The sequence below is a fragment of the Haliotis asinina genome, chromosome 1, assembly GCF_037392515.1.
Source record: "Haliotis asinina isolate JCU_RB_2024 chromosome 1, JCU_Hal_asi_v2, whole genome shotgun sequence".
Taxonomy (NCBI): Eukaryota; Metazoa; Mollusca; class Gastropoda; order Lepetellida; family Haliotidae; genus Haliotis; species Haliotis asinina.
The window spans coordinates 28,077,166-28,089,584 of NC_090280.1; the positions used below are offsets into that span (position 1 = coordinate 28,077,166).

General features: G+C 40.6%; 1 protein-coding gene across 1 annotated transcript; it reads right to left on the reverse strand.

The window, feature by feature from the left end:
- Positions 1 to 625: 625 nt before the first annotated feature.
- Positions 626 to 11,426, reverse strand: LOC137271074 (uncharacterized). The gene is made up of 8 exons (XM_067803959.1): positions 11,413 to 11,426; positions 10,651 to 10,706; positions 10,289 to 10,310; positions 9,968 to 10,023; positions 9,115 to 9,228; positions 8,458 to 8,473; positions 7,960 to 8,132; positions 626 to 807 (listed from the first exon to the last, which is right to left on the reverse strand). The coding sequence occupies exons 1-8, from the start codon at positions 11,424 to 11,426 to the stop codon at positions 626 to 628; spliced, it is 633 nt and encodes a 210-aa protein (XP_067660060.1).
- Positions 11,427 to 12,419: the final 993 nt, after the last annotated feature.

Below are 12,419 nucleotides of genomic sequence, written 5' to 3' on the forward strand. Positions count from 1 at the left end.
GGCACAGGGGAAGAGCAGCAGCTCGACGTACTATCCTCCTCACATCATCGCCCTCCTTGTAGTCGTTGACGAGGTTCTCTTTCTGGACTCTCCTCCAAAGGCACTGACAATAATGAAAATAGCATCCCCGAAGATGGGCTGTTGGGGGGAAAGACGATCTTACTGCATTATGGGCTGCCAACTCAAAATCCAGCTGAACAACAGGAGGACTGAAATGCATGTTCAGGGTCTCAGCCAACTGATGAAGGTACTCGAACACAGCAGAGTAAGTTGTCTCCTTCCTATCTGGTAGTAGTCCATACACTAGGGGGAAACATGTGTCCTTGGAACTGGGCTTGAATTGTATATATGTGGTCGAAGAGGCGAGGTGCAGCAAAGAATATTCCGTCACAACATATTGTATCTGCGTCACACAGGATCTTCATGTTCTTGTCTGTGGTGAAGAGAAGGTTGTCGTTGCTGATCCGATGAAAGAATCTCTCGACAGCTTCTGTCTCAGCCCACTTGTCCTCAAGATGAATCTCAGGTTTGGAAGCAGGCAGTCTGAGAACAGTCCTGTGTCTCTGTCTATACATGATTGTCTTCACAGAGTTGAAAGATGGAATCTCTGGCAGTAATCAGTCTGTCATGGTTGCGCCGGGAAATCTGTCATGGCTGCGTCGGAGATCGTCGTAGATCGTTGGTATGGGGGTACACTCTTCCTTGGATCTATCAATGAGTCTCGATTTGAACTAGGCAACCTCCATTTCGAATGGTACAGCAGGATGTGTGTGTTCTCCTTCTTCCATGGCATGAAGTCTGCTGTCTCTGTATGCAAAATGAATATTCATGAGTTGATATCCAAAAGTACATTCTCGCTAACGTTCGGGAGTACATTTAACATATTAATCTCTCTCTATATATATACTTAGTTCTATGTATCTAACATCGTTTAATATTTCAAACATTTTAGTTTCCCCCCGTAATTCGCTTAGCAATAACGTATCAATGTAAAACAAAATGTACTACCTTGCAGTCAAACGAGCAGGACATCCAACAACAGTGCATCTCCAGTATTTCTTTTCTGCCTGACTTCTGCGACACCTGAACTTGTATCCATCAAAAAATAAATGTTGTCTTCCGCGCACTGTGTCAACGAACGTGAACTATTACTTGTGCATTTGCCATGATGACTGAAGGTATAGCCCCATCAGATAAATATATATAACGAGAGATAGGAAACTGACAAACATGAGTAGATGTGAGTTGGAGGCGCATGTAGTTCTCATCAAAATTGTAAACATCACACACTTGGATGCTGTACTCTGTGATCCTAATATGAAACAAATCGCATTAAAAAAGAGAAAATCACAGGGGTCGTTTTTTCCATTAATCGGTAATTGTCAGGGTTAACTGATCGCAGTGTTGATTCAGTTAAGTAGCTTTGGCGGTACAGTCTTGCGTTGGAGAAAGTAGCTTTCCCGGAACTACGCTAATTTAAGAAGTAGCTCTCCCGGTCCGACCAACCACCCCACCCCACTATGCCCAATTTTCTTAAAACATCAAAATGCAGTCGCCCGTAGAACAACAGGGGGATTAGTTACATAGTCTGTTTCAAGGTATGTCTGGTGACACCGTGACCACAAGTCTCACTAAATTGGTGAGTACATTTCAGAACAAATGTCCGTTATATTCGGACTTACGATATGACTTATGGGAAAATGTAGAAAGTAGTAATTCTTTTTCCCTCTCCTGTCACCTACCGACCACGCCGCATTCATACTTAGTAATGCTAAGTTAATTAAACCTCTAGCTGCAATGGTTACTGAAATGTTTAATAGACGTAAACGCATATTGTAGTCCTGTAACTACACATACAACCCTTTACTGCTGAACATGGGACTGGCGATACATTATTCACTATAACATTTTTTATCATCGTTGGTGCTTATATACTGTGATAGATTATTCACTTCATGCACTACTATACGTTCTGTAGTGTCTTGTGTCTCGTAGGCCATATGGCCGGATGTTATATTTTGTCAGTGAACTGGTGTTTCCAGATAGATTCATATGTTGTTATGACACTGCCACGGCGCATTTAAAAAGGTGGTAGGAGTAAACCCTATTGACATACTATTAGGTCACCACCACGAGTTTGCTTATATTTCCCGAATTTTAGGTGGTGTCCAGGTATTGCTACATCAACACTACGGATGTCTGCGTGCACCCATGTTTCTGTAAGACATTTAAAGTCAAAAGCCATTTGTGGATGATGAATGTCGTCACAGCACAGAAGGACGGGAGACACTATTACAGACACATGGGCTGTACAGATACAAGAACCTAAAACTGAGTGTGGACTTCATTAATCGGACTGCAAAATGTTGAACCCACTGCCGTCTTTATGTTCCATATTGGGCATGTATCTAAAGTGTATATCATGTTACAGGTGAAGAACAGATGTTACAGGTGAAGATCAATTATACATTAGTGCATCGGTTATGTTATGTCCGAAGCACCCGTCTACTAAACGCGTTGGTAAAAGTAAACGTTGTGATGACAGAATTGACGGTTATCTCAGGTTAAAAGTACCTGTAGTCAGAATGTGCTGGAAGTCAGAAGAAAGTGTAACGTTGTAGTGATAGAGTGAGTTAAAAGTTAACGCCACTTTTGGCAATATTTCAACCATCTCGTGACTAAAACAGTTAATGTTATATAAATTTATTTCATTAAAACCTGTCACCAAACGGCAATAACACAACTCGTATATCATAGTAACGCATTAAAAACTATCATGTAGCTCAAAATTGTATACCAAGCAGGACATTAGAACATAGGAATGGACTATAGATCTCCAGCAACTGGAGGTAGATGACTGGTCACAATATGAGCAATTGTTCTATAGTGGTCTTGGATCTCCCAAGACAGCCAAAATTCACCTTTCAAAGTCGTTTATTAATACAAGTCACGTTGACAGCACCTGTGTAGGGTTAGAATCGATCGCCAGCAGCATTCCACGGGTCTAAAAAAACAATTGCAGCATCATATATATCATTTCCAAAATCGTACCAACTTGTCGGCCATAGATGGCCTTGACTGAAATTAATAAACGAATTTACGTTTTCGCTGTCTTTGGTGATCCATGATTTTGGCGTGAAATTGTGCAAGTAGCTGTTTTTGATAAGTCGTGGTGTATAAGGTTTGATATAATGATTCGAATGTGAATACCGAGGTGTATGTACAGATCATATCTGTGACGTATATGTATGGGTACCGAGATATATACGTGCAGTTTGTTTCTGTGGCGTATACACGCGAATACCCAGATGTACAAAATGGTAATTCTGTTCACTGGTAATCTCCAAAACATCCAGTCTGTCTGAGGAATATGAGTTAGTTTGGTTTTACACCACCCTTAGCAATATTCCAGCAATATCACAACGGGGTGCACCAGAAATGGGAAAACAGAATCCTGATTTTTGGCGCGACGAACGAACAAATTGTCCACCAGGGTACAGCACCTTCACCAGAAAAATATAAATCAAGGTCAGTACTTAACTCCTTCAAGGTCCCTTAACTCACTCACTCACCCATTCATCCCCAACGTTGACCTTTAAACTTTGTAAAACATGTCCGGGTGAGCTACAGCGACATGGAAATGTTTTTAGTGATCATGCATGTATTCAGACTTGGCTTCTTAAACTAAAAGTTCCATGTAGTTGAAAGTTTGACAAGATTATTTCGATGTTAGATTTATTCCAGTAAAGTTGCTTTGATTTTTTGGAGAGAAATGTTGTTTTTCCGACAAAAACTCTCGCACAGTTGCACATAATACATGCAGGAGGTTCCTATATGGCTGCATCAACACCAGTGTAGCATAAAATGCAGCTCAGCTCAACTCAACTATATCGAAACAAGTCTCGTGACTTTGTCCGATCTGAAGCCATGCATAGTTAAGATTGTTTGCGGCGCTACAGTACAGAAATACTCTACTGTATTATTTTCAAGAGGAATATTTCACATTCCATCCGTATGACAGCTTCAGCATTTCTTTACACGAGAAAGTATGGTTCAGTGATGTCTGCAGGAAACGGGTTGTTAAGATTTTTATGGATATCAACTTCTTTATGTGAGAACACAACGTTTCGGAGTTAATGCTTACTCCTTCATCAGGTGATTGAGAAAGGGGACACAGAGGTGTATTTATATGTACAGGTAAAACAATAACAAAGTAACAAGTGGAATGAGTTAACGAAAGCTGGAAGCCAGTATGAACAAGCACTGATAGGAAGCCGATAGTTATGATAACAATGATGGAAGCCAATGGTAATGCATTACAGTTGATTGGATATGTTTACATAACACAGATACGGGGTAAGGACGATGTACATGATTGGGGATAAGGATGGAAGCCAATGGTGATACATTACGCATGATAGGATGATGTACATAGCACACGATAGGGGGTGAGCATGTTTACATGAGGGTTGATGATGTACAAACACAAGTAGGTAAGGATGTACTCGGGTAGACTGGCTATACATGAATTACATAGATAGAATGTACACAGATAGATGAGATTAATTTATCAATAAGTCCCAGGCACTTGGTAGGTACACTCCTTGGTCGCGGTTGATGGCTGGTTTCTGTCTACGGATCTCGATGGCCTCTTGCAGTTTCCTTTGGCGCCAGTTGTTGTTGTTGGTAGATAGTATCCTAGTGTCCTCCCATCGAATTGAGTGTCCAGGGTTCTTGAGAATGTGTTCAGAGATGGCCGATTTCTGGTCGAGTTTGCTGACTGAGGTCTGATGTTCCTTCATTCTGGTGTTGATTGGTCTCAGCGTTTCTCCAATGTATAGGTCGCCACAGTTGCAAGGGATCTGGTAGATGCATCCTCTTGGGTTAGGGTGTTCACAGCTGGGTCCTTTACCGTTGGCTTTTAGGTAGGTCTTGATGGTCTTGCCACTGGAGAAGGTGACATCGATGCTGGCTTTGGTCTTGATGAGGCGTGATATTTGATGACTGATGGGGCCAAGGTAGGGTATGGTTACTCTGATGGGTGATGGAGAAGGTTTGGGGCGGGGTTCTCGGTCCTTGAGGGTCTTGTTGATGGTGGCTGTGACGAGCTGGGGAGGGTAACCGTTGAGTGTGGTGAATGTCTTTCTGAGGTGGTCCAGTTCATTGTTTAGGGCATCGGGGTGGCAGAGGGCTTTGGCACGTCTGGTAAGGGTGGCGATGATAGCTTGCTTGATCTGAGGATGGTGGCAGGAGTTGTAGTGGATGTACTGGTCGGTGTGCGTCGGTTTGCGGTATACTGAGGTTCTAAGTCCATCGTCTGTGGTGTGGAGGGATACATCGAGGAAGGGCAGGTGTTGGTTGGTCTCAGTCTCCATGGTGAACTTGATTCTTGGATGTTGGTCGTTGAGGTGGTTGAGGAGCTCATTGGGGTCGTTGTCATTGGCGATGGTGGTGAAGGTGTCGTCGACTTTGCGGCACCAACAGAAGGGCTGGAACGGAGCTGTGGAGAGGGCTGCTTCCTCGAAGGAGGTCATGAAGATTTCTGTAATGAGAGGAGAAAGAGGTGAGCCCATGGGGAGACCGTGGATCTGCTTGTATATCTTACCATTGAAAGTGAAGTAGGAGGTGTCAAAGCAGCTGCGGGCGAGGTTGATGATGCTGTCTATGGTGAGCTGGGTGTCCAAGTCTTCTATCCGGTTGGCTAACTTGCTGCGAAGGATGTCCAGGGCTTCTTCTAGTGGGATGTTGGTGAAGAGGTCCACGACGTCGTAGCTGACCATGGTGCCTGTGGGGTTGGATTGTTGTTCAAATGTCTGCTGGTGTTAAGCTACAGATCACGATACGTCAGTTCTAAGACAAATACTTCATAAGGGATAAATTCTTGGCAGGGTGATACCAATACAGAAGCAGGATAGCAGTAATGTGAATTCCGTGCATTCCTGTACAATAAGGGACATGTGTGTCATGCCTTCTGTATGAAATAATCTGTTTCATCAAGTTTACAGTATGTAAAAATGAAGTCAAGCTATTAAAGCATTTGAGGGAGATATGTAAAACAATTCTTTAACTATGTATTTGAATCGTGTTTGAGCGTGTGTGTGTGTACATGTGTGTTAGCGCGCATGTGTTTATTTTGAAATGGGTGTTCTATTCATCTGGAGTTTTATTTGAGGTGCTGACAATCAGAATATCACAATCGGAAACCGACCCGTACCTACTGGGTCATGGAAACAAAACTTGTGGAACCTTAGTCCATAATCCTATCTACCCCGTGTGAAAATTATCATGGGCAATCTTATGTGTGTAGTGTTTGATATAAGAGAATTTTGTTCAAAAATATTTATACTGATCAGTGTGTTGAGACAACATAACAGTTATATCTTTTTGATAAAACAGGTTAAATCTATATTGATTTAAAATATGTTTTAAAGGTTAAAGTTTTATTGACTGAAAAAAATGTTGCCAAATCAGTGTTGTTGATATACAATGACTATGACAATGACAATTTATTTCAGTATGAAGGCCACATGGCCTAAAGTACATTAAATATTCAAAAGAAACAGTGCACATCGGTGTAGGGAGGGAGAGTGGAGGGTTGTGTACTGCCAGTATACTCAAATTGGTAAGTTTCGTTTCAAATAGATATTTAAAGCTAGTATGTTTTCATAGTGAGTTGATGTCAGTAACTGATAATATTTAGCACGTGATGGATTAGCATGATAATATGATGGAATAATTTTCTTGCGGCTTCCAGAATAGTAAGGACAAATAAGGAAAAAATGGTACTCATCCTCGATTTGCTGCAATTGGCACTTAGTGCATAATAACATTCTTTTCTCAACAGTTTTATCAAACCTATACTGTTGAATATTTAACTTATTTAAAAGACAACGAAACTTACATAGGATTCTTCTCAAATCTTGTCTGTCAGCAAGTGCGGATATGTATTTCTCAGGAGTTAATAGTGATTTCAGTTCAGAATATGCCCCCCAAAAGTGAGAATTACTAATCTTAGAATATCAATCTTGAAACTGGATATCTTCACAACGTTGTTGAAACTGCTTAATAAACATGCCAGCGTGACCACAATGCTGGGCGACCCATATATATGAGAAACCAGTGTACCAAAGTAATAATCTAACTTGTGACACCCAATTTATTATCCCATTTTTGTCGTATATCTTGAGCATCTCATAACAGGCTTTTCGATATCCTGTATGTTCCATGTATAATAGTCGACACCGGTACTTGGTACAGCGAGTATAATATTTAACACAAAGCGGGTGTCTGCCTGTCTGACCAAGAACGGCATTTGTGGAAACAGCTTTACTGATACCTAGATTTATAATTTCAGTTTTAATATTTGCCAAGACATTTCTCATGGGCCATTGTGGTGAAAATGGCCCATAATCTGTTGCCAAATCAGTGTTGTTGGTATACTATATGTACTGTTAGTAAAGCTCAAAGCTTTTCGTTACAAGCGTCTGCTCGCTGAAAGGACATACTGTTCGGTAACTGCATTCGCCGGGTATGTAGAGGGCAAGCAGAAACATATCTCATAACTGTCGATATCAGTACAGTCCTCTGTAAAAGAGGACATCGTGGAAAATATTTCCTGTTCACACCTATTGAAGTACTCCTATTTTTCCAGCTGAAATTGGAAGAATTTGCAGATGTTGAACTATATAGGCTTCGCCTGATACTTTGATCCTCTGATCCTCTGTTGAAGAAGTGAAGGGTGGAGAGACGTGTAGATGTGGAACTGTACCGTCGGTTTAGGTTTCACTTGGTACTGTGGTCCTCTGTTGTGGAAGATGAAGAGTGGAGAGATGTCCAGATATGGAACTGTACCGTCAGTTTAGACTTCACCTGTTACTGTGGTCCACTGTTTAGGGCTAGGAAGGTCGAAGACACTTGTAGAAGTGGACCTGTACCGTCAGTTTGGGTTTCGCCAGGTACTGTGGTCCTCTGTTGAGGAAGATGAAGGGTGGAGAGAAGTGTAGATGTGGAATTGTTCCCTCAGGAGTCGCTCGTAATCGTGTAGAGGTAAGATATCGTTGTTGGAAGCACGAGGTACATCACTGAAGTCATGGGATAATCTCTCTGCCATCACAGTAAGGTAGTCACCACATCTGTAATTACAACAGTACACTTATATTTCTATAGATGATCCTGATGGTTGTTGTTTGGTTGTTTGTTGTTTAACGCCACACTCAGTAATATTTCAGCTATATGGCAGCTGTCTGTAAATAATCGAGTGTGGACCAGACAATCCAATTATCAACAGCAAAAGCATCGGTCAACCAAATTTCGTTGTTTCTTTAAATATGACCCTAGTCTTCTGATATAAGTCGAGCAAATAGTCTTTACATAGACATGAGACAGCAGCTGGGCAAGAAAAAAAGATTCTACTCCATACTACTCCAGCATTTAAGATACAAAAGTAAATATATGTACCTTCTTCCCTGGTAATCTGAAAACGAAACAAAGGGAACACTTAAAATGAATTAATCGTCTACATTGCCACTTACTGAACACGAGTAGGTGAGTGAGTATTGTTTTTTCTCTGCTTGTGACAATATTCATAAAATATCACCGATTGGAACGCGAGGGTGACAGACCGCTTGTAGTTTCATGTCACCTTTACCTATACTGCAACAACACCATAAATGGGCTTCACACATTATGAGGGGTCTTCAGCGTGGCGAATGATCGCTTTAACCATTAGGCTACTGCACTGACCTTTACTGAATCCAAACAACAACGAATAAAAGAGACATTTGCATTTGTGACAAGCATAGGTTGCACAGGATCAATTCTAACCCGAATCTCCAAGGTGTATTGTAAGACAGTATATGGTTTACAGTCATTATCATCTCATCCTACCGGGTACCCCTTCATTGATTGGTAAAATATACTGAAATCGCTGAAGAAATCAGCTAGCGTTATTCGCCTGTTATGACGAGCATACCAGTGGGTTGCTGAAGACCAATTTACTTTGGGGCAAAGGATAAGGGCGTGCTGCTTGAGGTGTGTTGGTTTATGGGGGAGAGTGAACTGATGACTTAATGCATTTGATTCATTTGATGAAAAATATTCATGCATTCTTTGTACCTTTCACGTCCTTGCAGACAAGAACAGTGACTGCTGCCACCACAACTGCCACAGCAGTCAGCATAACGGAGTAGACAGCTACGATGGGGACGATGTCGTCTACGTTGACATTACCTCCTGATATAACACATGTATTTAGTATTGGACACATATGAGATCCGTCGTTAATATTCCTTATTACTTTCAAATCATAGATACTGATTGTAGTACATTTGGAAGAAATACTTTTTGTATTTTTTTCGAAGATACTGCAATTCATAACAAAGTAGCAGATCCCTGTCTTCATCACAAAACATCAACTGAAGCGAGAGATGGACAATGGAAAAAGAATCATTCGTGAGGTATGAAATATTACCTCATTCCTACTAAACACTGAATATATTTCGGACATCAATAATCGCCAACTAAGAGTTTTTAAAACTAAGCAAAATTGTATTTGTTCTATGACCAACTTGTCAAAGAAACTACGATTCTTTATAAACCAAGACAGTCCTGTCTGCATCACATAAAAGGAAAAGGAAGCAAGCAATTACTGAAGGAGGAAGAATTATCCGTGAGGCATGACCGGAAACATGACCGTTACATCTATCCAGGCTAGTGGATCTTTATCACTGTACCCTGGTTACGTTTCGTGGAAATTAAGAAGTGTCATATAGACGTGTCATGACATCAGAACACATAAGAATGTGACTAAGGGATTTCATGTCTTTATCGGATTTAATTTATAACAGGAATCATGAATAATAAAATCGTAATAATTAATAAGACTTATATGGCAACATTTCTTGGCTCCGAATTGACACAGTTCACAGTCCTTTCACAGCATGCTCGTAGTTAACCTTGAGACACCAACCTTCTATTTCCTGGTAGCTGCCGTCATTTTCATCTTCCCTGTGATACGATACCAGACTGATGAAAGTGATTATTGAACACGAGGAAATGTGAGGAAATGAATATTAAACGTGATGAGGACATTATAAAGATAATTAGGTCCACACAAAGTCACTGACACAAAATATTACATTATGTTGTGGATTTTGTATAGTTTCACTCTGAAGTCGTTCAAGGTCACATCGTTTTGTGGAGAATAAATGAGTGAGTATTGCTACATGCCGCAATAATTTGGCAGCTATTCGAGGCGATGAACTGTTTATTCATTTCATTTGAAACTCACCGATAATCAGCGTATCCTGTCTCTGAAAGTTACAATATTCTGTGGTTAATGATGAACTCAAAGAGATGGTTCTTTGTCCACCCTTAAGGACTTTATTACTGCACGCCGATAGGCGACGTTGGTAGTCTTTAAACACGTTTCAGAAATTACAAGTGTAAAAGAAACTGCGCTGAAATAGGTAACCACCATTTGTCGTGAATTTTCAAATGTTCAGAATGAATAAAGAAAAACAGGAACAGTTACTCATACGTGATACATTAAGTATTTAATGATTCATGGGTACCCTTTTAACCTTCAAAGAAACGTCTTCTGATGTATTACATATTTCATTTAATATGTTAGAAATGACTTATGACACCAACCTTCTATCTGCTGGTAGCCCCCGTCTGCTCCTGAGTCCCGGGTGTATGTGACAATGCTGAGGACAGAATTTTACAAAGGTTAAAGTTTGTCCAAACAGACAGTCAAACACACTGGAATGTAATTGATTCACAAAACCTATTACATACATGTAAACATGCTGAAAATTTCATAACTGTAGTTTCCTAACGACGAAATGTTTTTACACCGGCAAGACAGACTTTCAGAAAACATGAAATGTCCTGTTGTTGACTCGGTGCTAACTTGTACATTCACCAAAATTGTTTTAGTCGCCTAGTGAGGAAGTAAGTGACCACTGGGGATGTAAAGACCAAGAAAGACCAATGACCTTGATGATCGAGTCCTAACTCGTCTGGAAACATGTAATACCATGACACAGACAGAAGAACTCTGTCAGTAATAAAGGCTGGCGAGTCCGACTCTCCACTAGTTTTGTTTGCTTACTTGTTTTTCTTAATGTTGCACACAGCACTATTTCATCTATATTATCGAGTCTGGACCAGACAATCAAGTGATGAACAGTATGAGTATCGATCTTTGCAACTGAGATACAATGGCATGTGTTAACCAAATAAGCGAGCATGTCCACCCGATCCCGTTAGTCGCCTCTAACAGACATGGGTTGACTCACTCGGATTTCACGGGTTTCTATCCAGTACCATTAGAATGAGATTGTAGCTGCGGTTCTGAAGAACAGTCACCGATCGACGTTATAAACAGAAAGTATACCGCTGTCGTGCCACCTTTTGTAAGCCATGATTTGACGATATCAATCAAATCGAAAGTCTTTCGATTAGTTCTATAAAATGAATGGTAGATGATTCGAGACTTGATTCCCATTTATTAGGAGACTGAGGGATGTTAGCCATGAGACAGGCATCTAGGTACTAATGTGGTCGCTAGCACAGGCACTCGTGTCATTGCGAGGATTAAAGATTGTTTTAAATATGAACATTTTGAGATGACCCCCGACTTGAAACTCTTCACAGTACATTATATCTAGACATAATGTACTGTGAAGCGTTTCAAGTCACCTGTGGTCGCTAGTGGTGATTCGTCTACTGGTAAACACATATAAGATGATCCACGACCTGACAAATGACCCCAATTTGCATACTTGGGAACGCCCCACAGAACGATCCACTTGAAAGAAGAGGGAGACAGGTTGTCTGATAAATATCGAGAAGTTCATTTTCCCCGTGCGTTTCACGCATGAATTGTTATAGCACACTCGATTTGGGAACAGGTACAATCCCAACGAATTGAATCAACAAAATATACTGAGCAAATATGTTTAGGACCACCGATCCATTTCACGAAGCAAATGACATTTTCCTGGGGTTTTTTTAAACAAAATTGTTGAATATCTAAATGCTTGTCAATGCCCCAATCATCTATATGTCTTCGTCTTAAGTAAAGGTTAGCGTGGAATATCAGTATCTTATGCCTGAAATTGCAGTCTTATCATTCGAAGGAATATGCGGTGTTGTTTTAATAGGTAAAGTTGACTTTTCGTCCGCTAAATATTAAATACATAATAACTACATATAGTTAATTGTGTTTCATTTAACTTTTTGATATGTTTAAATCTGTTTAACAGTATTGAGACAGGTGTAAAACAGTAGCGAGACAGGTGTTACACAGTAGCGAGACAGGTGTTAATCAGCAGCGGGGTTGATTTCATGTCACGGTTAGCATGTATTGCACGTGCATAATCGTCAAGCTACCTGTAGCAGCCAAGTGTACTCGC

Coding starts and splice junctions, on each gene's coding strand:
- LOC137271074 (XM_067803959.1), bottom strand. Junction 10,024..10,288: donor ACAGGATACGCTGATTATCG/GTGAGTTTCAAA, acceptor CACTTTCATCAG/TCTGGTATCGTATCACAGGG. Junction 808..7,959: donor TTCCTCAACAGAGGACCACA/GTACCTGGCGAA, acceptor TTTTGCATACAG/AGACAGCAGACTTCATGCCA.